Source organism: Balaenoptera acutorostrata, chromosome 6 (assembly GCF_949987535.1).
Source record: "Balaenoptera acutorostrata chromosome 6, mBalAcu1.1, whole genome shotgun sequence".
NCBI lineage: Eukaryota > Metazoa > Chordata > Mammalia > Artiodactyla > Balaenopteridae > Balaenoptera > Balaenoptera acutorostrata.
Window position 1 is genome coordinate 10,013,727 of NC_080069.1, and position 27,995 is coordinate 10,041,721.

Here is a 27,995-nt window from a genome sequence, read left to right on the forward strand (position 1 = left end):
AGCTTTTTAAGAAGGTAACTTTAAAAAAAATACAGCCCGACCTTAAAAAAGTATAACTCATACCTCACCTTGGGGCATCTAATAATCTGCATTTATAAGCACCCAAGGTGATTCTTATTCACATTAAAGTTTTTTTCGTTTTTTATAAATTTATTTATTTACTTATTTTTGGCTGTGTTGGGTCCTCGTTTCTATGCTAGGGCTTTCTCCAGTTGTGGCGAGCGGGGGCCACTCTTCATCGTGGTGCGCGGGCCTCTCACTGTCGCGGCCTCTCCCGTTGCGGAGCACAGGCTCCAGACGTACAGGCTCAGTAGTTGTGGCTCACGGGCTTAGTTGCTCCGCGGCATGTGGGATCCTCCCAGACCAGGGCTCAAACCCGTGTCCCCTGCATTGGCAGGCGGATTCTTAACCACTGGGCCACCAGGGAAGCCCTAAATTTTGATATCCACTGTTTTTCAATTGCTGTTTGGTGAAGACAGAGTTACGTAAGTTAAAGGAAATTGGAATGGTATTAGAAGTCATTGAATCAGACTACCATTGTTACAATTATAAGCTACTTTAAGCTTTTGACGTAGCAAGTCAAATCACCTGCTACCATAAGAAGTTCTTTTACTGTTTTGCCAGTGAGTGATTGAGTCCTCTGGATATGAGAGGAACAGCAGTGGTTTAGAAAGAAATCTAGTAATTGGTGGATAATCGCAATTTGTAATGTCAAGTTTAAGAGAGGTAATCTTGAAATATTTTGAAGATATCTTAAGTAATATTTGTTCATTCAGTTTACTTTTTTTGAGCATATATGAGCAAAGGTGTTACAAAAAGTGGCCCCACATGCTGCATAGTTCATAAATAAATGAGAAAGTCAATACAAAAGCAGCCTTAACAAAGATGCTCGGTGGTGGAGCTGAACTGTTCCCTTTGGTTGGTGAAATCCCCGCTCCCTTGAAGGACCGTTTCTCAAGGTCACCAGAGCTCCATCTTGCCTGCACTTCTCAGTCCTCATCTGACTTGACAATCGTGCAGGAAACATTTTTGTCTCTGGGCTTTAGTGCTGAGCTCTTTGCCTGGCTTCCCTTCTGTTGACTGCTCAGTCTTTCTCAGGTGCCTTTTCTGGGACCCTTTATTCCATCAAGCCGCTGATACTCAGGTGTTCCAGAGCTCCCTCCCAGGTAATCTCATCCAGCTCTGTGGCTTTTAACTCTTTATGCATTGACGATGCTCACATTTCTATCTCCAGCCCAGGCTTTGCCCCTGAGTTCTGGCCTCGTGGAGCTCACCTCCTGTTCAGCTTTTCCACTTACAAATCCATTAGACATTCACATTTTACAAGTTCAAAGCATTACTCCTGGTTTCAGCTCCCAAGTCCGTCTACTCCCAGCACACAAAATACTTACAAAATACATGCCCATCTCAGCGTGTATAGCACAAATGTCCACCTAGTTGCTTCACCTCATAAATAGTCCATCAGTAAAATTTTGTGGGTACCACTTTCAATCCGGTGACTTCTCGCCATCTCCATTTCTCATCACTCATCCATGCCATCGTCTCTTGCCTTGACTATGCAGCAGCCTATCAATTGGTCTAACTGACGCTTTTTGCCTCACAAAGTCTTGTCATTCACAGAGAAGCCAGAGTGAGCTCCCAAGGCCTTACATGAGTTCATGACTTGAAACCTTCCACTGCTTCTCTTTGAATAAAATCTATTCCTTACTGTGGTTTACAGTGTCCTATGTGATCTAGCCCCGTGACTTTTAATCTTTATTCCCTTTATTTTATTTTTTTATTTTTATCTATTTTTTTAAAAATTTATTTATTTTTGGCTGTGTTGGGTCTTAGTTGCTGCGCGCGGGCTTTCTCTAGTTGCAGTGAGCGGGGGCTACTCTTCGTTGCAGTGCGTGGGCTTCTCATTGCGGTGGCTTCTCTTGTTGCGGAGCACAGGCTCTAGGTGCACAGGCTTCAGTAGTTGTGGCACGTGGGCTTCAGTAGTTGTGACGAACGGGCTGTAGAGCACAGGCTCAGTAGTTGTGGCGAACGGGCTTAGTTGCTCCACGACATGTGGGATCTTCCCGGACCAGGGCTTGAACCCGTGTCCCCTGCATTGGCAGGTGGATTCTTAACCACTGCACCACCAGGGAAGTCCCTATTCCCTTCATTTTACTCTTTGTTCACCATGCTAAGCCATATTGGCCTTTTTGTTGTTGTTGTTTGTCACATGAACCATGAAGCTCCTTTTGGTCTCAAGAGTTTTTGCACTTGCTTTTCCTTCTACTTGGCCTGCTCTCTCCCAAAGTCTTTGCATGGCTACTAGGTCTCTAGTAGACTGGTCTGCTAATATCATGATCAAGAAAGACCACTGTAAGCAAATACGTTTGAGTTTAGAGTGGCCTGAACCAACCAAACTAAAACAACAGCCTCTACCATACATATTACAGTGTATTCCCATATTTAATCTTTTCATTGGGAGTTATTGTTATGTTTATATGCTTATTGGTTATCTCCACTCTAGAATGTAATTCTTCGGGGTAGGGGCATAGTCAATGGAAAATATATGTTGGTTGACCATTGACATTTTTACAGCTTGTAATATTAGGTAGTTTGAATGTACCAAGTGTCATCGAGTGGTGTAAAGGACTGTGGTTATACTTCGGAGGTGAGAGAATCACATCTGAGTGGGGATTTGAGATATCGAGGCATATTTATGAAGTTTCTTTCCTAGATTAATGCAAGTTCCACTAAAGAACTGTTCTTAAAGGAGGGAAAAGCTTGAGCTTATCATTTTGGACTTAGTTGATCAAAGATGCTTGTGTTCTCATTTTTACTATCTCTGCTAAAGCTTTAAGAGAAGTAAATTATAATTTAAAATGACAGTATCAATATAGAGGTTTCCCTTACTAGGACCACTTGAAATACGCTTTAAATTGCTATCACCTAGATGATGTTTCATCCTTGGAATTAGGACACTTTAGCATCAATGGAATTTCAAAATAACAGCAACAAGAGCAATGCTATATTGGCTAGATTTGTTTTAGTGTTTCCCAATTTTTTATAGTAATCTTCACTCTAATGGCATCCTATTCACTTGGAAATCAGATTTGATACCTGAAAGTTGAGGTTCTTACTTTTTTCCCTCCTTGTGGAACCTCCGAGTCTTCCAGGAAGAAGGTTGGTTTATTTCTACCCAGTCTTTACCTCTGCTTTTTTCTGCTATTGCCCAGGAGTTAAAGGTTCTGTGCTCCTTTAGGCTTTCTCCAGACCTAATAGCTGAAGATTAGTCAACTGTATCTCTTATAATAAATGCCTCATCATTCTTCCGTTGTCTTGCCAGGGTTTTGCTTAAAGTGGGGAGCCCAGAAGTGATACTGTAACCCCTATGCTTGAAAATAGTGCAACTGTCACTGTCCTCTTTTGAATAACGTACTTCTACCAAAGTGGCATATGATTGCACTTTTTTTAAAGGCAAGTATTTCTAGTTCATTGTGCTCTGGTCAGTTAACGTTCCCCTTTTTTGTTTGCTTGTTTATTTGCTTACACTCTTGTCAGTGCACTTCTCTTTTTACTATTATGTTGTTTAGTTGAAGTATAAAAATACTTAAATAAGGATCTTTAGATTCATTTAGAAAATTTTTCATCTTGATTTTGTTTCAACATTCCTAGGGTAGCAAGATATTTTTTGAACAATTATTTAAAAAATACTTCTGTCCTAACTATCATCTGCAAACTTTGAAGGGCACAGTCTGCATTTGAGTCACAAACAAAATATGGAACATTAGGGCGTGAGAGAGAACTCTGTCATAGGTGACGAGATCACTCCCCAAGTTACAGAGTGACAGAGCGTCACACTTCAGCTCTGCATATTCAGTAACTGCCATCTCCAGCCCACGTTTCCCCCTCTCTCTAGCAAAGAGATTATGGGAGACTTTGTTAGATGCATTACAGAAATGGAGGGACACCATGCCTTCCTCTGTATCACCAGTCCAGAAAGCCTAGGACAAAATTCATGCTGATGAATGTTCCTAGACCACTCTGCCCGCTGCCTGGCATAGCCATAGCTCTGTGAGGTATCCAGTGCAGCGTAGAGAAGTACACGAATACCCCAAAGCTTGCTCTCTGTTTTGATTCTGGTTTTAATTGGCTACTAGTGCCTTGTTAGCACACTAATTTCAATGGCCTACATAAATAGTCATTAAATAATCAATACCAGACTAAAAAACTTATATAGGTTTTAGAATGACATCAAAGATAGAACCCAGAAAAATAGAAATGAGTGCACATGCCTAAAAGGAATCTGGATCACTTCTACAGTACAGGAAGGGATAAATATTGATATTAACATTGCATAAAACTTAGAGACAAAAAATAGATAGTAACCCTGCTTAGGATTTCTCATGTGAGACGGCACAACAAGCTAAACAGAAACCCCCAAATGCATCAGCAGAGACAGTACATGGTGACCCAGCAGACTGTAGAGTAAGACAGGCACACTCTCATTTCCGTCCCCACCCAGCTTTCTCTTTTCATCGTTTTCAAAGCCATTGCCCTCTCCATTTCCTACCTGACTGTGATGAAAGATCTCAGAGCTTCTTCCTTTTTCTGTTTCTGTCCCAAGTTAATTTGGAGACTTAAACTCCTTCTCTGGAAGAGTCACAGTAACAAAGACACTCACAGCAACCCACCTAAACACCACACCTGGGTTCTCTCCAGCATCATGAGACAACACTTAGATCATTGCACTTAGTGCTGGCTCTGTTACTACTAGACATTTGTTGACCAACTGGAATTATTTCAGAGAATAACATCAGAAATGATTTATGAGGAAGGATTAAAGGAGTTATTTATAGCTTGACCAAACAATGACTGAGAGAGCTGACTGTATAAGCATTCAGGGGATATCAACACCAAAGGCAGGGAAGAATTGTGTAAGGGTGGTTCCAGGAAAGCAGCAGTATGAAAGGCACAGAACAACAGAAATGAAGTTAACGAAGAGAATGGTAACAACCGTAAATGAGTACAGTGATTTACAGATAGCAGGGCACTCTCTAAAAAAAGCCCCAAGGCTTTCTGTCACTTCTATTTTGTAAAAGTAAGATTTTGCAAATATCAAAGTATTCCCATTAAGAACCGGGGAATGGAATAGATCCTGTTTCTACCAGTCATTCTTCCTCTTTTCTTTGCTAGATTAGGTGGAAGAGAGGCAGAAGTTGTGTAATGAAGGAATGATTATTATCAAAAAAGTACTTTTAATCAGAGTGTCCTTGACATTTTCAAACAAGAATGTTCAATTCCCTCCCTCATGCAAAGATACAAACACACAACCACAGTGAAAATCTAATGAAAAGATGAATGTTTATTAACTTGTTCTTTGGAATCAGCAGGTTCTCAGATCAAGATTCTGTTATTTTGGGGGGCATATTTCAGCATCTGAAAAGATTCATGGATCTTTTCTTGTAAGATAGAAGTTAACAGTTTATTCTGAGGAATAGAAAAATTTAAAGAAAGAAAATAAAGATTTTAAGAAAGTCTTTAAAAACAAAGGTTCTTATATTTTACAAAATCATTTGGCTTGAACATATTCGTAAAGACTTATGTTTGTCATTTTTATGGAGATTTGTTTTTGTTTGTAATCAATTTCTGTCTGAGTTCCAGAAATGCAAAAGATACAGCACTGAAAGAGGTGGCAGCTGACAAAATTGCTGTCTTTGACCTTCTGATGCAAGTTTAGTAACTAATCTGGAAAATAATGAACTGCAATTAATGAAATCTGTACTCATATTCAAGTGTGTTTCTCAGACAGCACATACAATAATTGAAAGCACTTCCTGCTCTCCAATTAGTTAGATTGAATTAATGTGGCATAATAGCTTTTTTCATATATCTAGAAGATTGTGTTCAGATGAAGCTGTTTATGTACTTCAAACTTCGGTACCCCAAATGGCGTCTCTGGTTCATTTGAGGAATTAAAGAGTCAACGCTCACATTCAATTTCCACCATCAGAAACACAGCCGCATTTCCGGCCTATCTTTGTTTTACCGTCTGCCCCTCTTCAGTGTCCTGCGCTTTGCTTATGGCTGCCTTGTCGACTTCAGGGATGTTTGTCTCCAGTTTCAACACAGCTTCCAGTGTGGAAGATGGACAGGGCCTTGAGTAGAGAAAGCAGTGCCCTGCGCATCTCTGGCCTAGTTGAAAAGATGCTTGGCTAGTTCTTCCAGCTTTCATGTCAGTGATTCCTCCATGTATAAAACGGGGAGAAACAAACACAGCTACTGGTTCTTGCCTTGTGCACGAAGATGCAGTTTTAGGCTCTTCCTACTTGGGCTCCTCTGATGAAACAAGCCATATAAATGCCTATCCTGGTGTCTTAAGGGTTCATCATCTTAACTAACTAAAATAAGAAAAGGTATCTATACTTTGCTTCCTAGCCTTGAGTTTTCCTTAATTATTCTGGTTATTTTTAAAGGTTATTTCCCCCTGTAGTTTATATTTGGATATGGTATGCTATATTGCTTTTTCTTGAGTTAACAAAGGTAAGTTTGCACAGCCCTTCTGGAGTACAGACTTTTTAAAAAAATTCAAAGTAGGACTTCCCTGGTGGTCCAGTGATTCAGACTCCACGCTCCCAATGCAGGGAGCACGGGTTTGATCCTTGGTCGAGAAACTAAGATCCCGCATGCCACGCGGCGTGGCCAAAAAAACCCAAGAATTCACCCAAGGCAAGTGATTTCTGTTCAGTTGCTTTGGGGATGTATTCTTAGGCATTCTTCTTCTTTTTTTTTTTCTTTTAATTTATTTATTTTATTTATTTTTATTTTTGGCTGTGCCTGGGCTTTCTCTAGTTGCGGTGAGCGGGGGCTGCTCTTTGTTGCGGTGCTCGAGCTTCTCACTGCAGTGGCTTCTCTTGTTGCGGAGCACGGGCTCTAGGCGCGCAGGCTTCGGTAGTTGTGGTGCGCGGGCTTCAGCAGTTGTGGCACGCGGGCTGTAGAGTGCAGGCTCAGTAGTTGTGGCGCCCGGGCTTAGTTGCTCCGCGGCATGTGGGATCTTCCTGGACCAGGGCTCGAACCCGTGTCCCCTGCATTGGCAGACGGATTCTTAACCATTGGGCCACTAGGCATTCTTACTGCTTTACGAAATGAGACTCTTATCTCTGTTTTCTTTTCCAAAATCATAACATCTTACCGTCTATCTTTGCCCCAGAAATGTATGGATATTGACATACTTAGAGACACTAAGTTGACAGGTTGTCTTCAGAATCAGGGTTAGTAGTTGATCTGAAAAATAATGAAAAGAAGATAGTTTCTGAGGCAGGATAGGAGTTGATGGACTCAGTCTGCCAGTCGTTTTTCAGAAATGGGCCTTTTATACTTATGTATGATTCTGGAGACCTGAGGTTGGAACCTTTTTTGGTAAGGAGCCAGATAGTATCATTTTAGGCTTTGCAGGCCAAACAGTGTCTGTCAAAACTAGCTGTAGTTCTGGTCCAAACATTGGGTCTGGTTTTGTTCCAATAAAACTTTATTTATAACCCTGAAATTTGAATTTCATATAATTTTTACATGTCACAAGGTATTCATTTATTTCAACAACTTCAAAATGTAAAAACCATTCTTAGCTTACAGGGCACACCGAGGTGGGGACAGTCTAGATTTAGACCCTGTTTTTAAGTTTTTAGATTGACAGCCATTCTATGTTTCAAGTAAACATCCTTCATCCTTCATGGATGCTTGAGAAACTAAGTGGATGGAGTGAATATTACATCCTCGTTTTGAAAAATGGAAATCTTTTTCACATAAATACTTAAATAAATTTTAATTATGCAGAAGTTTAAAAAGTAAACTAGCTAAACCCTAAAAAATAAGGAAAAGTCTCTTTCCTGACAACTTCAGAAATATTAGTATTTAAAATTTTCTGTATCTAGGGCCTCAAGTAAGTTGAACTAACACATATATGATAGAGTGAAATAAAAAGTCTGTTTGTATGGGCTTATTCACTTTTACCAACGGATAAAACAATTTACTTGTTGATAGAAGAAGTGGGCCTTTTAGTTGTTTCATGTAATTGAATTAAATAGGAATATCAGATAGTGGACCTTGAGTGCCCATTTCTGAGGAGTAAGAAGGGCCCTGTGTACGTCTGGTGTTGCACACATTGTATCCCTAGCTCCTGGCACAACCTTTAGAATATAGTAGGCACCTGCCCCATGTTTCACTTACATCAGGTGGAATTGTTGATTGTTTAAAAATGTGCGTATAGTAAGTCTACCTAGAAATACCTTGGAAGACAACACCCGAAATCCCAATGATTGGATTACCATGGTACTTTAAAAATGTACTGAGTGCTTGGTGTGCCAGGGGTTTTATATGCATCAGCTCAGCACCACTGCTGTCTGATGAAAATAACTATGAGCCACATGTGTCATTTAGAATTCTCTAGTAGCCACATTTAAAGTAAAAAGAAACAGGTCAAATTAATTGTGATAAAGTAATTTAGGATTGACTTACATACACTACCATGCGTAAAATAGCTAGCTAGTGGGAACCTGCTGTAGAGCTCGGGGAGCACAGCTCGGTGCTCTGTGACCACCTAGCTGGGTGGGCTGGGGGAGGGTGGGAGGGAGGTCCAAGAGGGAGGGGATGTATGTATACGTATAGCTGATTCACTTTGTTGTACGGCAGAAAGTAACACAACACTGTAAAGCAATTATACTCCAATAAAAAAAAAATTAAAAAGTAAAAAGAAACAGGTCAAATTAATTTTAATAAAATAATTTACATAACCCAGTATATTCATAATATCGTCCTTTCAACCTGTAATCAGTATAAAAAAACTTACTGAGACAGTCCCATCTTTTTTTCCGTACAGTCCTTGAAATCAGGTGTGTATTTTACATTTCTAGCACATCTCAATTTAGATACTAAATTTTCCTTGGAAATCTTGATCTGCATTTAGAGTTCATGAAGTTGAAAAAATAGATCCACATGCCCAAGCCATTCCAAACTTACTTAAAGGTGCTTTAATTTTTAAATTTACATATTATTAGTTAAAATTAAGTAAAATAAATCCACTTCCTCAGTCACACCAGCCGCATTTCAAGTGCTCAGAAGCCGTGTGGCTGATGGCTGCCATGTTGGACACGCGGAGTTAAAGGGTGATAGTAGACACGGAGTTGGACAGAGAGGAAGATGAGGCGCAGGTGGGTTAACTAAGGTCAGAGCATAGGGAGTAGCAGAACTGAGACATATTCAAGAAACAGAACTTAATGCACAGTTGTGCTCTGAAGAGGTTTCACTGGGTTTGATTAAAAATAGCAAGCGATTATATTTGTAGAATGAATGACTCTATAAAGTATTTGAAGGAGGAACTAGTCATGCCGTGGAAATACACTGGGTAGGATCTATCCATCTTTGTTTTTTTTTGTCCATTTCTTTCTAAAAAAAAAATTATCTCTGGGCAACGAGGAATCACTGACAACTTAAAGCAGGAGAGTGACATGGTCAAATCTGTGTCTCAGAAAGCCCCTCTGACTGCAGTTTGGAAGGTGGATTGGAATAGAATACAACTGGAAGAATCTATTCAAATGTATGTACATCCCTCATGAGGGATTGTAATATTGGTCAGACAAGTGAACCCACCATCCCATGCTTGACACACTGACACTTTAATGTCACTGATTGGAAGGAGCACGTGCCAGGTAGGGTAACAGTGTCTCTGGCGAGGACCAGCTGGTGGCCACCCGCCGTCCTCTCTGGGTGGCATTGCTTAGAGGATTCCTGTGGACTGGATCACCACCTTCCAGATGTGATCACCCAGAGGTGATCAGGTCTATACACAAAGGACTGAGGGATCAATTAGAATGCCGAGTTACTCATTTAAACTAAGAACCTTAACTGCCAGGTAGATAAAAGTGCTGGCTTCATCGTGGCCAGTGCAGTCTTACCTGGATCCCTCTGGAAAGCCAGAGTGCAGGTCCTAAGGCTGCTCGTGAGCCCAGGCTGCTGCCGGGTTGGGTCCGAGGGCACCCCCTCCGCGGTGGCTGGAGCGCCTGTGCCTGCACCCGCGGGGGGGCACTGCCAGCTCTCCCTGACACTGCCAGCCTCACCACCCTGCCTCTGATTAACATAACCTTTAAAAATTTGTTTATATTGATTAGGCTATTGCTGATTCTTGATCTTTAGTAATTGTACGTGTCTGATTTTATCTAATGTTTATTACTGTACCAGAACATATTCAAAGATGAGGGGAAGTATCTTGTTTATGTGCACTGCCCCAGCTCAGTGGTGTTCCTTATATTTTTCTCACTTTAGCAGCACGAATATCAAAGGTTAGCTATTGAGTATTTATGGCAAAAATAAATCTTACATCTCTTGTTGTATTTTCCTATGCTTGGATTAAAGTGATTGGTTAGAGTTGTAAAAAAAAAAAAAAAAAGACTTAGAGGATCATATTCACTTAGGAACCATTAGAAAATGACATGTAAGAATTTATCAAAATCAGGGTAAGGGGTGATTATTAGGAAAGGTTCATTTTCAAACAAGAAAAAAATACATCAGAAAGTTTAATTTTTTTTGAACAAAGTGATGATTTTTTGCTTCAGCTGATATCTCTTCTGCCCTCTACCTACCCCTATGCCTAAATTTTGGAATTTGATAGGATTTTTCCAAATCCTATCTAACTGTACAATTCAGCCTTCATGTCACTTAAGTAATTCATTCATTCACTTATTTACCTGTTTATTCATTCAACAAACATTAAGTTCCTGTTTATGGATGAGATGAATGAGACATAACCCCTACCCTGCAGAGAGCTCGCAGTCGAGAGGGGCTCCCGTCAAGACACATTGACAGATAAATAGGACGACGTTGTAGGTGCTGAATGTACGTGTCGGGGGTGACACAGTGAAGGCGGCATTTTGCCTGCAGTTTGAGGAAGAGTAGATGTTGCTTGAGCTGAGACTTAAAGATGACTAGGTCTTCACCAGGTGGAATGTGATACCCTAGGGGAAGGGACAGCGCGAGGATGGCCTGTTCAGCGCAGAGTGGGTTAGCATGCCGAGCGAGGGAAGTGCAGCCTCATGAGAGGTGAGGTTCTTTCAAGTCATGCCAAGGACTTAAGACTTTATTCTGGGGCAAGGAGGTCTCCAAATTAGCTTTTATGCCTAGTTAATGAAATTCTGAGCCAGTCTGCTCTGTTTTCATTCAGGTGGCATGTGAAAGCCAGAGTTTAGTAAATGACGAGGTATGGTATGAGAAGTGTGACCATCACCTTTTCCCCGAAATGCTTCGGAGCAACCCTCTGCCTGTCACCTGCCCATCTGCTAGGTTTGAGCCACCCTCGGGACAGCACGATGGCAGGTTCAGCTGGCCTCCAGGCCACAGTCCCTTTCCATCCCTGTCACTGACCCCCCTGGGCAGTCTGCATGCATTTAACTGTTAGGTAAGTGCCTCTGAGCCTTGGTTTCTGTAGTGTGAAATGTAGATAATTATCCTTATATTCGTGAGCCTCGTGGGACTTCTTAATATTTATAGCTGCAAAATACTTTGCAGTCATTTTTATTAATAGTTACCAGATGTGTCGTAAGGATTAATGAACTTATGATCTGCAGTGTTTTGAGCTCTTGAGATCGGAGGCAACCGCCTGCACGGGGGATATGTAAAAGAGCATTAAAGTGCAAGCAGTACCATTTGGAAATGTGAGCTGTTACGTGTGAAGGACAAATGACACACTGAAGATTTCAGTGCACTTTGTAGGTATTTTTGGTACCCTTACTAAGGTTGCTAAATTCACCAAAGGCCATGGCCAAATACAGAAGGCTGGTACCCCCTCCCTCTCACCCTGTCCCCCCATGATCGTGCACACGCACAGGTGCGTGTGCACGCTGTTTCTGCTGAGGCCACCGTCACCCTCGCCGTGTCGTCCCTTCTTCCTGGACAGCATCTTTCGCTCTCCCCCCAGGTGTTTCCAGGTGTTCAGGAGTCTCCTTCGTATCTCTAAATTTTCATTTCTCTTTCCTTTTCCTCTTACCATCCAAGTGCAGGCTCTTATATTATTGGCTCTCCGCTGAACCATTGAAGCAGCTGCTTAATTGATCTCTGCAAGTTTTCTATCTACCCTATTTAGGGATAATCTTCTGTAAGCCTAGTTCTTATGGCCGCTTCATTCAGTACCTTTGATGGTTCTTCATTGCCTGTGAAAATCCACCATAAATTTACATACAAGGCCTCCTCCACATACCCTAACCTCCATTGCCTCTGCCCAGCACTGGTCAGTCTAGATCATTCTCTCTCTCCCAAGACCTCCTGGAAGGTTGAGTAGCTTTTCCTGGGCAGGGAAGTGAGAGGAGGGAACACTGCCAGACACAAAGGGTAGCCTGCCTTTGTCACGCCGCTCTCCGTGTTCGAGGTGTCCCTCAGCTGTGGGAAAAGCCATTCCGTCTTGAAACCCTGTCTCAAAGTGAAATCACCCTCATGGAGGTGTTCTAGGCCTGGTCCCAGGATGAACCCTTCCTCCTCAGAATCTCCTCTGCTTTGAAACTGTCATTCTGATAACTATCATTTTCCTTGACGTTTTTGTTATTTGCATACCGTCCTTCCCCCAAACTGGATTGCTGCCTTGTTGAGAGTGAGCCCGTATTCTTCAGGTCTTTGTGTTCCCACAGTGCTATTGCAATGCCTTGTACGCCTGAGACCTGAGTCCTTGTTGAGCTAAGTTTATACACTGAAGCAGAGCCCCAGTTAAGTTCTTCATGTAGGGCAGTACTATGGGAAAATTTGAAATACACAGAAGTAGGGTGAATATTACAGTGAATCCCTAGGTACTCAGCACCTAGCTTCCATAGAAACCGGTACGCAGCCAGTCTTGTATGTCTGTGCCCCTACCCTCTTGAGCATGTCCCTTGCTGGAGAAGTATCTACCTGTGGTCGTCTCTTGTCCAGAGTTGGTATTTGACAACCACTGCTACCTAGCACCCCTCGGAGGGGACACCCCGAAGTTACCAGTGTGTGAAGCGAAGTGGGTGTGGTCAAAGTACGTGAAGTTGCACTCAGGACCCACTCAGACCTGATGTGATCTTATTGTTGACCCGGTTTTCAGCCATTTCAGGTGTGTCTAATCATCCAGTGCCCTGGTTCTCACGTCCTCTGAATGCTGGGGGTTGGGCAGGCATCTCTACGGAGCAGATCTGTTGCCTGATCAGGAGGTGGTTGTTGAGGGTGAGTGATGGTCAGGGCGAGACTCGAAGGCTTCCGCTTAGTTTCCTGGAGCCAGAGTCTCGGCCAGGGGCCCCGCCCCACCAGGAAGCCCCGTGGGTCCACTGGATTCCAGCATCGCGTCCCAGTCAAGCTGGCCCTTTAATTCATTTCAGCAGATACTTCTCCAAACATTTACTGGATTTTTAAAAATCACTCTGAATCATAAAGAAAAGTGTCAATTATTTTTCCATGCTCCGTTCAGGAGGACAAGAATCTTAGAAAATCTTTCATCCTGGGTGGCTATAGTTCCATTCTTGGTGGGATTTTTACGTTTTTATGCCTTAAGGGAGAATGTTTCACACCAATCTTGTCGGTTTTGAACAAGATCTAACTGAAGAATGTAAGTATTTTGGAGTTCCAGCTTAATAAACTTTTTTCTGCCCTTACTGAGAATTATGCTCTGAACACCTTTCCATTCGTGGGGGACTTCAGACACTATGGGGAAAATAAAAATAAAGGTAGTAGGCCATGCACTGAAGGACTGTAAGACAGGGTGAAGGGTACGTGCTTGAAATGGAGAACCCCTGAAAGGGAGCGGGGAGCAGGGGGCAGGTGCTGTAGGGTGGGAGGGAGTGAGGTGAGCCTGGCGGGGGCGGGGGTCCGTGGCTTTGCTGCCAGCGGGCGTCCTCCCTCGTTCTGTTCTGTTGCCTGCTCACACTGGCTCTCTTAAACACACCTCTGACCCTCACTCTCCCTGGCCTTCAACCCCGAGGAACTCCCCAGTGTTTGCAGGGTAGAGTGCGTCTTCTTTTCCTTTATCCCTGGGTCCTCCCGTCTGTTTAGCTGGATCTCCTACCATCTGCTATTTAATTGCCTCTCCTCTGTGCCTTTGCTCCAATCCTGTTGCTGGTCCCTCACCTCTACAAAATTAATCCCTTCTAGCAGTTTTCTCCCAAAGGCAGTCCCAGGGCATAATTGGTTGTAGTGGTGTACCTTTGCTGAAACGTGATTGTTTGGTGTGTGAACACAGCAGGTCGACACCCCCCCCTCAGTGGGCCATCTTGTTGCAGGCGGGCTTTTCTGCCTTCAATTAAGAGTCTGGGCTGCCAAGTAGGAAGCAAGACTTCGGTCGTCAGCCTTTGTGCCTGCAGACTATCCGGGAAGTCGTGACAGCAGAGGCCCCCGGGCCCCCAGGTGCACCAGGGACCTGGGAGGACCTGGAGTGCTCAGGGCCAGAGGAAGGGACCTGGAGGGATCTCTGGGCAACTTAGATTAGATAGTAGATCAGTGAGCCAGCAAGAGAAGAGACATGCGTAACTGCGTGGAAACAAACTCCGACACCCAATTTTGACTCTCTTCTGTGAGACAGGACTGCGGGGAGGTGTTCGTTTTGCCAGGACGGAGCCCTCTTAGAGCCCAGCTCTCTGAGGCGAGGTCCAGACTCGTGCGTCGGAGCAGGCAGGCCTGGGAAGGGGCCAGACGTTGGTTGAGAGAATAAAGGCGGATGTGGTGGACCCCGGGCTTCTTCGAGATGACTGCGTCTACTCTGTGCCCTTCCCCACCTGCTGTAGTGGACTCAGCAGCTACCAACTCCTTCACGGTTACCAGCTCTCTCCTTTGATGCCCGTTTTCCTTATCCTAGGGCTTGTTTTTGTTTCTGTTTTTGCTTTTCTTTATTTTTGGCTGCGTTGGGTCTTCATTGCTGCATGTGGGCTTTCTATAGTTGCGGCGAGCAGGGGCTACTCTTTGTTGCGGTGCACGGGCTTCTCATTGCGGTGGCTTCTCTTGTTGCGGAGCACGGGCTCTAGGCGCGTGGGCTTCAGTAGTTGTGGCTTGTGTGCTCAGTAGTTGTGGCTCGCGGGCTCTAGAGCGCAGGCTCAGTAGTTGTGGCGCATGGGCTTAGTTGCTCCGCGGCATGTGGGATCTTCCCAGGGCTCAAACCCATGTCCCCTGCCTTGGCAGGCAGGTTCTTAACCACTGCGCCGCCAGGGAAGCCCCCTAGTTTTTGTCTTTTTTTTTTAGCTCTCTCTTTTTGTAAATGTTCCTTGAACCACGTGTCCATAAGCAGCCTACTCCGTTCTTGTGATGTCACTTGTGCCCGTTAACTCAGGCTCTCGTCACCTCACCCCTGCTCTGTTGCTGGAGCCTGTGATTTGCCCGCCTCACTCTTGCACTGTTTCTCCAGCCAGCCTGCCCTCCACCAGCAGGTCGGTCTTCTTCGTGTCCCGCCCTCTCTGTCCAGGCGTCGCAGGGGTCCTTACCGTCGCCCAGGAGCTTCAGTTCAGACCCCAGAGCCTCTGCCCACGTCCCTGTCCTGCTGTGCCTCGTGCTCCAGCCACACCGGCTTCCGTCCCCCTTGCTTCCCGTGACGGCACTGCCTGTGATCCTCTCGACCGGGAGTTTCCCGGGCCAGTGAAGTCCTGTAACGCTTGTGTGTAGAGACGCAGCCCTTGGCTGACGTGTGCCGCGCGAGAGCGGAGAGAGCACACCATACACCTTACTGTCTTCAGCACGTGTGTGGTGTTGCCAGCTGGGGATGAGCGGCTGGCTGAGCTCCCAGCTTCTCGCGTTCCCTCTGCAGCGTCCCGACCCCAGCCCCGGGCAGGCCTGCTAGGCAGTGACTTGTTAGAATTCCTGGAAGTTGTAAACGTTCGCTTCGGGTGGGTCATCCTGACAGCTCTCCCGTCTGTTCAGTTGAAAGCTTCTCTGGTTATTCTGTTCTGCTTCCCCTGATCCCTGTGTCCACCTGTTCCCTTGTTTACTCAGCCCGTGCCTCGAATCATGGTGCAGTCAGCCCTCCCGGATGCCGGGACGCCCAGGACGCTGGAGGTGAGTTAGTCGGGCCTGGCGGCGCCTCTGCTGGCGGCTGCCCCACGTACGGCGGGCGGCCCCGATACTGTGACTGTTGAGGCCACACCCGTGGTTTTTTAGTTTAGCATCCCCGTTTTGGTAATTAACTGTAATACAGGTCACCGTCTTCTCCCTCTGTATTTTGCTTGCTACACTTTTCTATTTTCAACTTGTTAATCATATGATTGCTAAACTTTTAGGTGCTTGACTGCTAATGTAGTCTATGGCTTTAATAGCCCACTGCTAGGTAGAGGCGATTTCTATAAACAGAACAATCTCCTTATTCCAAGTGTTGACTTAATTCTCAGTTTTACATTTCATTCTGATTCATGATATCAGCGTGAAAAGACTGATGCTAAGCTGGGGAGAAAATAGTCTCTTATGATCTCCCACAGATGAACAGCACTTCTGATCTTATGAATAGCAAATCTATTTTCTCCCACTGTGTGTTCATCCTCGTAGGAAATGCTGTATCGTCATAGGAAAACTTTATTAAAACAGTAGGAAAAGAGGCCAAATAATTCGAAAGAAAACTTAGACGTTCAAGAATTTACTACTTTCTGAGCAGCCCTTTTCAATGCAGGCCATCCTTGGTGTTCACGAATTTAACTGAAGATAGAGCTGTGACACCCCCCCCCACCCCCCCAGCCCCCTGTGAGTTGGGTTTATTATTTCTCGGAGGCAGGACTGGGGTCCCAAGGCCGGTGGGGCAGGATGAGACGGAGTCCCTTACGTAAGGGCGCTGCCTTGCACGCTCTGCGCAGCTTTGCTGCACATCCCGCTGGCTCGCTCAGCATCCTGCTGGCTCACTCGCGTCCAGGCTTTCTGGCAGCCTTAGGAATGTCAGTGGCAAAGTGTAACCCAAAGACGGCAGGGAGGCTCTCATTCGCATAGAAACTCCAGTCGAGTGGGAGCGGCTGCCGCAGCGCCGAAGCAGAAGGATCTGAGCTGCGCTCGGTCAGCGGGAAAGAACGGGGGTTATCTGGGCTCGCCTTCTGCCGCTTCCCGTCACCTTTTTCTTGTCGCTGTGGATGTGACCTCTGATCCCTGGCTTTTCACTTACCGGAGGCTTTGGGTGAATCCTTTAGCCTCTCTGGCCATGTTGTAAAGCGAGTACTTTCTGGCCCACATCAGAGGATTCAGTAGTGCTGATGGGGTAACAGCAAGGAGCTCTAAGGCACTGTTGCAGGGCTGTCCCCTCCTCCGGATGGGCCTAGCTGCCCTTAGCAGACAGCAGATCTGGCAGTGGTGGGTTGAACCCTGGGAGAGTGGGGAACACAGGCTATTTAAGGGCCATAGTTATTGTTCAGATTCTAGACTACTGTAATTTTGTTTGTGTATTCTTCCCTGCCCAGTCAGTGATATTAAAACTAAAATAGAAAAGAGTACATAAAACATGTACAAGTTGCAAAAAAAAAAATGATTGAAAGATTGCCTAATCTTTTAGAGTATTTATGCTGGCGACAGTTATTGATTTGTTGGATTTAGTAAATTTTGCAGCCCAGAGATCCATCACAAAAATGGGTTGTTAATCTCAAGAGGTGCTGTTAATTTTGTACCCTGAGAGTGTGCCTTGTGGGGGAAGGAGGGCCTCTGGAGACAGGAATATAAATGACAATTCACGTGAAAATGCACGATTTATCAAATTGCTGAGTTAAGCCAAGTAACTGTAAGAGACTTACAGATCTCAGCTGTTTCCCAGTTCAAATAAATCCTGTATTTCAAATGGAAAATGGCTATTCTTGTAATACAAGTAATCTTTCCATAAATATTGAAAACACACTTCTTTTTCTGAGCAGCACCCCTCTCGCCCCCCAACCCACTCCCCGCTCTGTCTCCCGTTCCCTGTCATTGTGCACTGGGAATACAAAGATAATCTGCCACCTTCTCCCAATGGCTTAAGTTATCAAGGCAAGACACCTTAGAGCACGCCCAGAACCGCAGAGCTCGGCGGAGCCGCGACTGTCGTCTTCCCCAGGAGATGGGGCTCTGCGCATCTCTGCGGGCTCCCTCGGACACGGTGACGTGAGGCAGAGAGGCCAGCGTAGCTCTGGCCTCGCTCGGCCCCTGCTCGCCGGGCTGACTGCTTCTTGGCCTGAGTCCCCCGGGACCAGACTCCCTGATCTGTGACATGGGACCAGCCTTGAGCAGCAGCTTGAAAGACGGCCTCTCGGAGGAAGGGCACAGCCTGCAGGCAGCCTCTGTTCCTCCTCTTCCCCCTGCCTCCCCGCCCGCAGGCCCCAGGGTTGTTGCTTCCCGCCCGAGCTGGTGGACCTGTGCCCTGGCACTTCCAGATCCTCCAGTGAGACCATCATTTCAGTTTTGCAGGAGGAAAGTGCTCTTCTGGCCTCCAGCGATGCTGTCAGTCTCCCCGTGGAGTCGGTGTTGGGCAGGGGCATCCGTTCACACGGGGGCAGGAGTTCTGAGCCTGAGCGCAGGGAAGTGGGAGGCGCTGGGAGGTGTGCGTCTGCCGTGTGCCAGGCTCTGTGTGAGGGCCTGGTCTGCCCGCCTTGTACCGCGTCGCCGAGGTGGCCGCCCCGTACGCGTGGTTCCCGCCACCAAGCGATTCTTGGACACCAGCTGTGTGTCCTAAGTTAACTCGGCTTCTGACCCCATCTACTTGGAGACAGTGTCAGATGCCACAGGTTGAGGGCTCAGCCCCACAAGACTGTCCCCACTTCAGATGCCAAGTCCAGTGTGCTCCAGATCAGAGGGTCCCATGACCCCTTCCTCAGGTTGAATCGATTTGCTAGAGTGACTCACAGAACTCAGAGAAGCATTTTACTTACTAGATTATCTGTTTATTATAAAAGGATGTAACACAGGAACAGCCAGCTGGGAGAGATGCGTGGGGGAAGGGTGGGGAGCTTCCACGCTCTCTCTGGGCACAGCACCCTCCCCAGATCGCCACGCGTTCACCAACCCAGAAGCTCTCCAAACCCTGTCCTTTTGGGTTTTTACAGAGGCCTCATTGTGTAGGCATGGTTGATTCAATCATTGGCCATTGGTGATCAGTTCAGCCTTCGGCCGCTCCCCAGAGGTCAGGGGTGGGATGGAAAGTTCGAATCCTCTAGTCACATGGTTGTTGCCTCTGGCAACCAGCCCCCTTCCTTGGGGGCTTTCCAAAAGTCACCCCCTTAACAAACTCAGATGTGGCTGAAATGGCCTCGTTATGATTATGGAGAAGCCCTTATTGTTATTACCACTTAGGAAGCCCCAAGGGTTTTGGGAGTTCTGTGCCAGAAAACAAGACTAGGACCAAATATGGAACTCTTACTAGAAATCATGCCGTCACAGGCAGCCGTTACGATCTGCAGTTTACGGAAAGGAGAGGCGAGGAGGGGCACCCATGGCCGTCTAGCTGAGCCCTCAGTCGCGGCCGGGGCAGCGCCAGCGTGGAGCCTTGTCGGCCTGCGTGTCTGGTTCGCGGAGGTCGCACGGCAGAACAGGGGCACTGAGGTGGGAACCGGGTCCGCCCCGCTGCACGGCTGCGCTTGTCCCGCCGTCAGAGCTGTCATGTCCCCGCTGACAACAGCATTGGTCTCCAGGCTTCGGGGAGCGGACGCCTAACCGTGAACTCTCCCCTCCCTGCTCCAGGTTCAGCGGGAGAGCGCGGGGCTGCGCGGGGCCCCCGACGTGCCCGTGGCCTCGCCGGCCGCCCCCTCGCCCAAGACCTGCGACGGGCCCGCGAGACGCGCGCCCACCTCCCCGGCCCCTGAGGGCGCGGACGGGCCGCCCAGCCCCCTGAGCGAGGCGTCCAGCGGCTACTTCTCGCACAGCGTCTCCAGCGTCACCCTGTCGGACGCCTGCGGCCCCGGCCTGGATGCTGCGGCGTCGCCCCCGCCCGGCCCCGGCCCGGCCACCCCCGAGCCCGAGCCCCCGGCTGCGCCCGTCACGTCCCGCGCCCCGCCCGGCCCGGCGGAGCGGATGGCACCGGGAGACGGCGCGGCCCCCGTCGGGGCTGCAGCGGTGAAGCGGGACGAGGCGGCAGGCCCCCCCGCGCCTGACCGGCGGGGCAGGAGTGACCCTGCCGCCGCCCCCCAGAAGCCGGAGAGCCCCCAGCCCCAGGCGAAGCCGGCCGCCGGCCCAGGGCCCGACGTCTCCAGGCCGCCGCCGCCTGCTGACCCCCGGTGCCAGCCGCCCGCTCCGGCCCCTCCCTTCAGGATCCAGAAGGTGCGGACCTCGGAGCTGAAGTCATTCACACGTATACTCGGCGGGGACCCCGGCGGCCCCTTGGGGAGTGAGGAGGACCCGCTGGCCTCAGGGGGCCCGGGCGACGGCAGCGCTGGGGCACAGGCCCCGGTAAGGTTGGAAGTCTCCTCGGATTCTGAAGAAGCCAGTGAGGTCCCAGAGTGGCTCAGAGAGGGAGAATATGTGACCGTGGGCACCAACAAGACGGGCGTCGTGAGATACGTGGGGCCCACTGACTTTCAGGAGGGCACGTGGGTCGGAGTGGAGCTAGACTTACCTACAGGTGAGTGCTGCTGCTTTGGGACAGGTTCCGGGTCCCCGGGGCGACTCACTGTGCCCACCGTGGTCTGGCAGAAAAGGGCCGGCCCTGCCCCGCACCGCCCAGCGCCTGCTGTCGGCCCTTGGGCACATCGTTCACGTCTCTGAGCCCCTGGGTCGCCCCTTTCCAAAATGAGCAATTTTCTCTAGATAGGAGTTTCCTAAGCGTTTTCAGAGTCAGATTCTCTCTCTCTTTTTTTTTTAATCTGCAGAAATTTCTCAGAAACCAAAGACCTTAATTGAAAGCTACTGTTGATTTGGTAGTGAATTTAAATCCTGATTTTTCTTTTTTAAGTCACAGAAGCGTCTGCATTTTAACTGTCACAGCAGCTCTGTCTGCTGTGCTTGCTCAGGTTACAAAAACCAATGCCCATGTGGAGCTTCAGATGCCTCAGGTGTTCCTAAGACACCCCAAGGCTCCTGGGCCCCCAGGGGGAGGACAGAAGGCGAGATGATCGAAGAGCCTTGTGGGCTCACCAGTCTCTCAAGTCTCCTTATAGAATGGCCTACCTCCAAGCCAAGAGATCATCATTTCAGAAAAACTGAGGGCAGGGCTTAAGGAAATATATACTTTGTCCTGCCAATTATTTATTTATTTATTCTTTTAAATTTATTTTTGAACATGTCCGGTCTTCGTTACTGCGCACGGCCTTTCTCTAGTTGCGGCGAGCGGGGGCTACTTTTCGTTGTGGTGTGCGGGCTTCTCATTGCGGTGGCTTCTCTTGTTGCAGAGCACAGGCTCTAGGCGCACGGGCTTCAGTAGTTGCAGTGCATGGGCTCAGTAGGCTCAGTAGGCTCTCGCGGGCTCTAGAGCTCAGGCTCAGTAGTTGTGGCTCACGGGCCCAGTTGCTCCACGGCATGTGGGATCTTCCCAGACCAGGGCTCGAACCCGTGTCACCTGCATTGGCAGGCGGATTCTTAACCACTGCACCACCAGGGAAGTCCCCCAGTTTTTTTTTTTAAATTGAGGTATAGTTGATTTACAATATTAGCTTCCAGTGCACGACATAGTGATTCAAAATTTATATAGATTGCACTCCACTTAAAGTTATTATAAAACATTGGCTATATTCCCTGTGCCGTATAATATGTCCTTGTAGCCTATTTATTTTATACATAGTAGTCTGTACCTCTTAACCCTCTACCTCTGTCTTGGTCCTCCTGCTTTCCCTCTCTCTGACTGGTAACCATTAGTTTGTTCTCTATATTTGTGAGTCTGCTTCTGTTTTGTTACATTCATTTATTTGTTTTGTTTTTTAGATTCCACATGTAAGTGATAACATACAGTATTTGTCTTTCTCTGTCTGACTTGGTTCACTTAGCATAATTCCCTGTAGGTTCATCCAGGTTGTAGCAAATGGCCTGCAGATTCTTTTTTTTTTTAAACAGCTTTATTGTGATGCAATTTACATACCAAAAAATCCACCTGTTTAAAGTGTACAATTCAGTGGTTCTTAGTATATTTCCAGAGTTGTACAACCTAATTTTAGAATGGGTTTATCACCCCAAAAAGAAGCCACATATCAGTTAGCAAGACACTACCCTCCCCAAGCCCCAGGTGACCATTAATCTACTTTTTGTCTAAATTGATATGAAAGGTCCTAATCTGGACTTCCACATAAATGGAGCCATAAATACCCGGCCTCTTGTGACTGGCTTATTTCACTTCCCGAGTTTCCCAGGCTTAGCCAGTTGTGGTCTGTGTCAGCACTTCATTCCTTTCTACGGCCGATACTGTCCCACTGTAGGGATTTTCCACACGTTGTTCATCCACTTGGCAGTGGATGGGCGTTTGGGTAGCTTCCACTTTTTGGCCGTTGTGAGTAAGGCTCTGGGGAATACTCGCGTGTACGTTTTTGTGTGGACACACTCATTTCTCTTGAAGGAGATACGGTGGGGAGTTCACTCTGTGTCTAGCACGCTGAGCTCGGCCGGCCTGATTGCCTTTCTCCCTCCCAGCAGCGTGTCCCAGGGTGGGGCAGCCGCTCCCCGAGCTGAGGCTTGGAGGCTGTGGGCATGGGCTTTAGCAGAGCTTGTGTGGCCTGCTGGGTGTCGCCAGTGAGGAGCGGGGGGGGCGTCGAGGAGGTGCCTTTTGGTCCAGCAGAGTGAGGGCGGGGGGAGGGGCTCAGTGAACCCCAGGCCCCAGTGACTGTCTCTCAGCCCCTAGGCTCAGCTGTGAAATCACTGTCTTTAAGGATAGTTTTGGCCAAGAATGTCATAAAATGGAAGAGGTAGAAGACTAGTGCAGCACAGGCTGGAATATTTTTTAAAGTCCATTTCTGCTGAAATGCAAAGGGGAATTGGGAAAGACATTTCTATCTGTAATTGAGCCTCAAGAATTAAAGGGGGATTAGCGAACAGACGAATTCATCCAGCAAATAAATACTAAGCACCTACTGTGTTCCAGTCCCTGTCCTGGATTTCGAGGACACCTTGGTGAGCAAAACGAAGTTCTGGTTTCCCCGGACTTACGTTTTAGAGGGAAGAGAACTGCCGAGTAAACAAACAAAATGTGATAGTAGTGAGTGCTGTGAGGAGAGCAGGGAGAGCGCGTGCTCCCGAGGAAGCAGAGTTCCGGCAGGAGGGGGCACTGGGCGTGCGGGGTGGAGGGCCGGTAGAGAAGAGCAGTCAGAGGGCCACCTCGGGCTGGACACGCAGCTAAGAGGCATCAGGGCTCTCGGAGGGCAGGCTGGGCGGGCGAGCCTCCAAGGGACAGGGAAGGGCCACACACAGGCCCCTGCCTTCGAGGGGGAGGCAGGAGGGGAGAGCGACAGGTCACCTGTGAGATATGTCGAGAGGTGGACCGAGTGACTCCTGCTGCCCTTGAGAGGAGCTGGTGGAGGGTGGGCCTGTTTGAGAGGGAGGAAGGGAGGAGGCAGGCTGCGGGGTGCAGGCAGTGAGTGTGGACAATTCATGATTGCTTTGCTGCAGAGATCACGTTCCCCAGCAACTGCAGCTTTGCTGCAGAGATCACGTTCCCCAGCAACCCATCACCATGGTCTGTGGACACTTAGGGATCAGCTCCCACCTTCTCCCCCCCCCAGTGCTGTCCTTCACCTTAAAGCATTTTTTGTTTGCTTTTACCAAGGAGACATCTTCTCCCATCTTGACACACCAGGCGTGACATCTCACTAGCTACAGTTTGGTAATTTGCCAGTTTCCATCTAATAGATTTAGGGAAAATAATCGTTCCACGCACGACATCCATCCTAGGTTTGTATCTTGACTGTCCAGACTGACAGCGGTTGGTGCCGAGGGCGGGGCGAGCGGGCGGACTCTGCCTTGGTGGCACGTGGGCGTCAGAAGTGACAGGCCCTGGCCGTGCCGGAGGCCACCGGGATCTGTCCGCAGTGACCACCTCTGCTGCTGCTCGGGAGGCACTGCCCCGGCCCCGCTCCTTCAACGGGGACCGGCTGCGCGGGCTTGGGCGCACGGGGGTCCCAGGGGCCGGGGAGACACCTCCACGTCTTCCTTCCTTCCTTCCTTCCCGCAGGTAAGAACGACGGCTCCATCGGCGGGAAGCAGTACTTCAAGTGCAACCCCGGCTACGGGCTGCTGGTGAGGCCGGGCCGCGTGCGCAGGGCGGTGTGCGCGGGGCGGCGGCGCAGCGCGGGGCTCCGGCCGCAAGGTGCCCCCGAGCCCCGCAGGAGCGGCGCGCTCTCTGGCTCCGCCACCAACCTGGCCTCGCTGACGGCGGCGCTGGCCAAGGCCGAGGGCGCCCCCGGGAACCCGGAGAACCGCAAGTCCTGGGCCAGCTGAGCGACGGGGTGGCCGCCTGCCGTCCTTCCTGGGCGACGGAGAGAGGGCGCGGGGCCCCTCCGAGCCTTTGCGGGGACAGCCCCGGGCGGGCCCTCCAGCCCCTCTCCGTGGGGACAGGCCGGGAATGCTTTCTGCCCGTCGTGGGGCTGGTGACCTCTCCCTGTTTCTCCCTCTCCCCAGAGAGTGAGGCGGCGTCGCAGCCGGGCCGTGGGTGGAAGGTTCTAGGAGCCCAGCGTGGTCCCGGATTGTGGAGAGCGGGGTTCCGCCGTCTTCCTGGGCCTGGGGCCGCCCCGACTGCGGCCGCTGTGGCTCTTTTTTCTGTGCTGGTGACCCCGTTAACCTCTTAATTTAAAGCATAATCGTTACTCGTGCCTTTTCCTCCCGGGGAGGCGCCTCGCACCCGCGTAGCCCCCAGCACCCCTCCCCACGTCAAGTGCCTGGGGCCCTGGGCCTGCCCCCTCCCGCCTTTCCCTCTTCCTTTCCACGGGGTTTCTTAGAGCTTTCTTTGTGGGTGTTTTAGGGTCTTTATACCCAGGAAGTTTTTTCTCTTTGCCATTTATTCCCTTAACAGAGTTCTTGGAATATATTTATTATATTTATTTTTTCAAAATCCGAAATTGTTCGCGAGCCACAATCATCCTCCCGGTGTGAGTGCCCAGGGCCTGCCTTGCGTCGCCAGCCTCTGTGGCCGCTCGGGAGCTGCCAGCCTCCTGCCTCGGGCGGGCTTCCCGGAGGACGCTGCTCCTCCTTGTGTCCTTTATCGCAGAAACACAAGCGGCCTTACTCTAAGCTGACAGTGAAAACTTGGAGAATTTTGTTGTGCTTCTGTGGTCAGTGACAAAGTCGGTCAGAGGCATCGTGGCCTTGGTGCGGTTTTGGTTCTGGGAGGGTCCTTAGACCAGCTCAGCTTTGTGGCGGTTCTGTGCCCTGATGCCCGCCCAGCCTGGGGCTGCAGCCCGGCAGGCAGAGGGAGAGCTGCCCACCCCGTTGCCGGCGGGGTTTATCCCTGGGAGCCTCGCAGAGCCACAGGCCAGGCCGGCCTGGATGGTGCTGGGGGCGGCGTGAATCATCCCAGAGCATCGCCTGGCCCCGCCAGGACAGCCCTGGTCCAGAGCCCTTTCTCCACCGGTGCCTCTGGTATTACCAGGGTGGTGGCCCAGTGACCTGGTGCCCCACGTCTGTGGCGGGCCACCACTTGTACTCCCTCCTGTCCTCAGCTGGCTTTCCGAGGGACACCTGCCGGCCGTGTCCCTGAATTAAGCGCTCCCAACTCTGTGCCAGCTCTTCTGCGGAAGCTCCTTGCCCGCACGGAAGCTCTCCTTCAGGCCTGTTTTCAGTGCGAGGTTCTCCTCCGTGGATGCCAGCACCACCGCTCCCTGGGAGGGCGGCTCTCGCTCCCAGAGCCTCAGGTGACCTGCCCGGGGGCAGAAAGTCCGCACCCGGCGCATTGGAGAGAAGACGCCATAGAAATGGAAGGTGGTTTGGGTGTTTGTGACCCTCATTTACGGAGCCAAGTACTTGCTGGGGCCCATCTGCCCTGTGACGGGCGTCGCAACCTCGCAGAACGGGCTTGGGACGGTCAGTCGGGGAATGTGAAGGGTTGGGCTCTTTTCGTCGTCAGTTGAGTTGAAGTGGAAGAGATGACAGCCGAGTCACTGCCCTGAGCAGGTTTTTGGCCGGAGCTCGCGGGGGGCCAGGAGGAGCCCTGTTGTCTGGAGAGGCCTCAGGCGCCCTTCCCCTTCTCCCGGCCTCCCCTCCGCCTCCTCCCGGGGCCTGCTTTTCAAACGTCCCCAGTTCCGCCTGCCTGAGAGTGTCCCACCAGCCCTGCCCAGCATCTCTGCCCCCAGGGAAGCAGCGTTTCCTTAGAGCCCTTGACCTTGTGTTGCCGGGACTGGGGGCAGTGGCCAGAGCCCGTTGTGTGCAGAGGTGGTGCTTTCTCCTGGGAGGAAAGCACTGCCGCTGCTCTCGAGTCTGTAGCTCCCAGCTCGCCTGGGGTTGTCTCAGAATGAATCGGGTTTGGGCCTGCGCTGGTGGCGTTAGAGAGGCCACGTCATCCCGTCGGCGTTCCTGGTGAGCTCTTCCCGCGGCCAGAGAGCAACACGCGGGCCGCCCTGGGCATCCTCATCTGTCAGCACTGCTGGCAGAAGGCAGCTGCTGGCCTGGCTCTCCTGACCCAGCTCTGGGCCCTGGTTGGCCCGGGACCCTGGAGGGCGGTGAGGCGGCCCCTGGAAGAGCAGAGCAGGGCGTGGGGGCCGTGCTGGGTCCTCGCAGGGGTACGGGGCTGGCAGTCCCGACCCCCGCCCTCTGGCTCCATGACCCGCACATCCCTTTGGGCCGCTGTGTTGGTGGGTGGAGCGGGGGCTCCCGGGACGCTCTCGGCCTCTCTCTTGCTGCCGCCGGCTTCCTGGGCGGCTCGGGGCGGGGGGACCGTCCCGCTCCCAGGTGGTGAAGGAAGCCCGCCCTGCTCCCTGGTGCAGACTCGTGTTAGCTTGTGAATGGAAGAGCTGCGGTCCCTAAAGCCAGTCCCCGCACCCTGAGTTATTGGGCGGAGGGTGGAGGGAGGGACTCCCCCTTCCCTGCGTCTTCTGTCCTCGCCTTACTAACACACAGACCTAATTTTAAATAAATGTCAGCATTAGGATCCCTGATGCGGTTCCCAGCAGGTCAGGTTCCGGGATTTAGTAAGACAGCAGGAGCGGCGGCTGCGTGGCGCTGGGGAGGGACCGTCCGTCTGTGGCTCCCAGCCGCGCGAGGACAGGTCAAGGCCGGGCGGGAGCCCTCCTGGCTTCTGCCTCCTGCTCTGTACACACACGGTCACTGGCCCGGACCCCAGAGGACTGCGGGGGGGCAGTGCGGGTGGCTGTCCCCCATGCCCGGCCTGGCCGGAGGGAGCAGGAGGGCGAGAGAACCTGGTGGGGGGCTGGGGTGGCCGGCCAGCGGGTCAGGCCCCTGTGCTTGGTGAGCTGTGAGCGGGCCCCTTGCAGAGCCGGAAAGGCCTAGGAGGTGTTCAGACCCTCACCACCCCCCGCCCCCGTTACTTCCTCCTCTTGGATTAAAGTTCCCCGTCTGTGAAACTGACCAGGCGGCCACGGGTACATATTTCCTCAGCTACGATGAGCCACACTTGCCCGAGGCCTGCCTGCTCTCACACGCCGCCAGCTCCCAGGATCACCGCCCCGCCTGTCTGTCTGTCCCTCCTCAGATGGACAGACATCTCTCCGGGATGGGTTGTGCGGCCTGAGACCCTTGACTCCACTGCCCCCATTGTCCCCATGTGCACCCTTCTCTCGGAGGAATCCTTCATGCCTTCTGCGTGCTGCTGACTAATCGTGTTGGGAGAATCTTGGAGCATCTCTGTGCGTGGAGTTCTGTAAATATGACGGGTTCACATAAAGGAGTGATTTTGTTTGGGAGACTGTATTGATTTGCTACACATGAAATGGGAGTTAAGAAAAATCCAAAGACTCTGTAATGAATTGTAAAGACTTAATGATTTGTACTGTATAATGAACTAAACCTCTGTAATTTTGTACCATATATGCCTTTCCGTCACATGAGCAACAGCCTCTAAATAAAACCATTTGATCTCCTGCCTACGTCTGGGTCGTCTGGTTGCCTTCCTCTCCCCGACCCTGAGGCAGGGGTGTTTGGGCTCATTCCAGGCTGTCCCACAGGCAGCTGTGACCTGGTTCTGAGTGATC

The 27,995-nt window shown here is 49.8% G+C and overlaps 1 protein-coding gene across 4 annotated transcripts in view; it reads left to right on the plus strand.

Annotated features, from left to right (window-relative positions):
* KIF13B (kinesin family member 13B) overlaps positions 1-27,995 on the plus strand; it is a 190,946-nt gene that overhangs the window by 162,264 nt on the left and 687 nt on the right. The window contains exons 38-40 of one of the 4 annotated variants that reach the window (XM_057547830.1): positions 15,943-16,005; positions 19,624-20,500; positions 24,029-24,093. In XM_057547830.1, the coding sequence (XP_057403813.1) occupies positions 15,943-16,005; positions 19,624-20,500; positions 24,029-24,093 (1,005 nt within the window). Of the gene's footprint in view, positions 1-14,545; positions 15,032-15,942; positions 16,006-19,623; positions 20,501-24,028; positions 27,891-27,995 lie in introns of those variants that run through there. The other 3 variants (XM_057547832.1, XM_057547831.1, XM_057547833.1) reach the window with 3 other exon arrangements.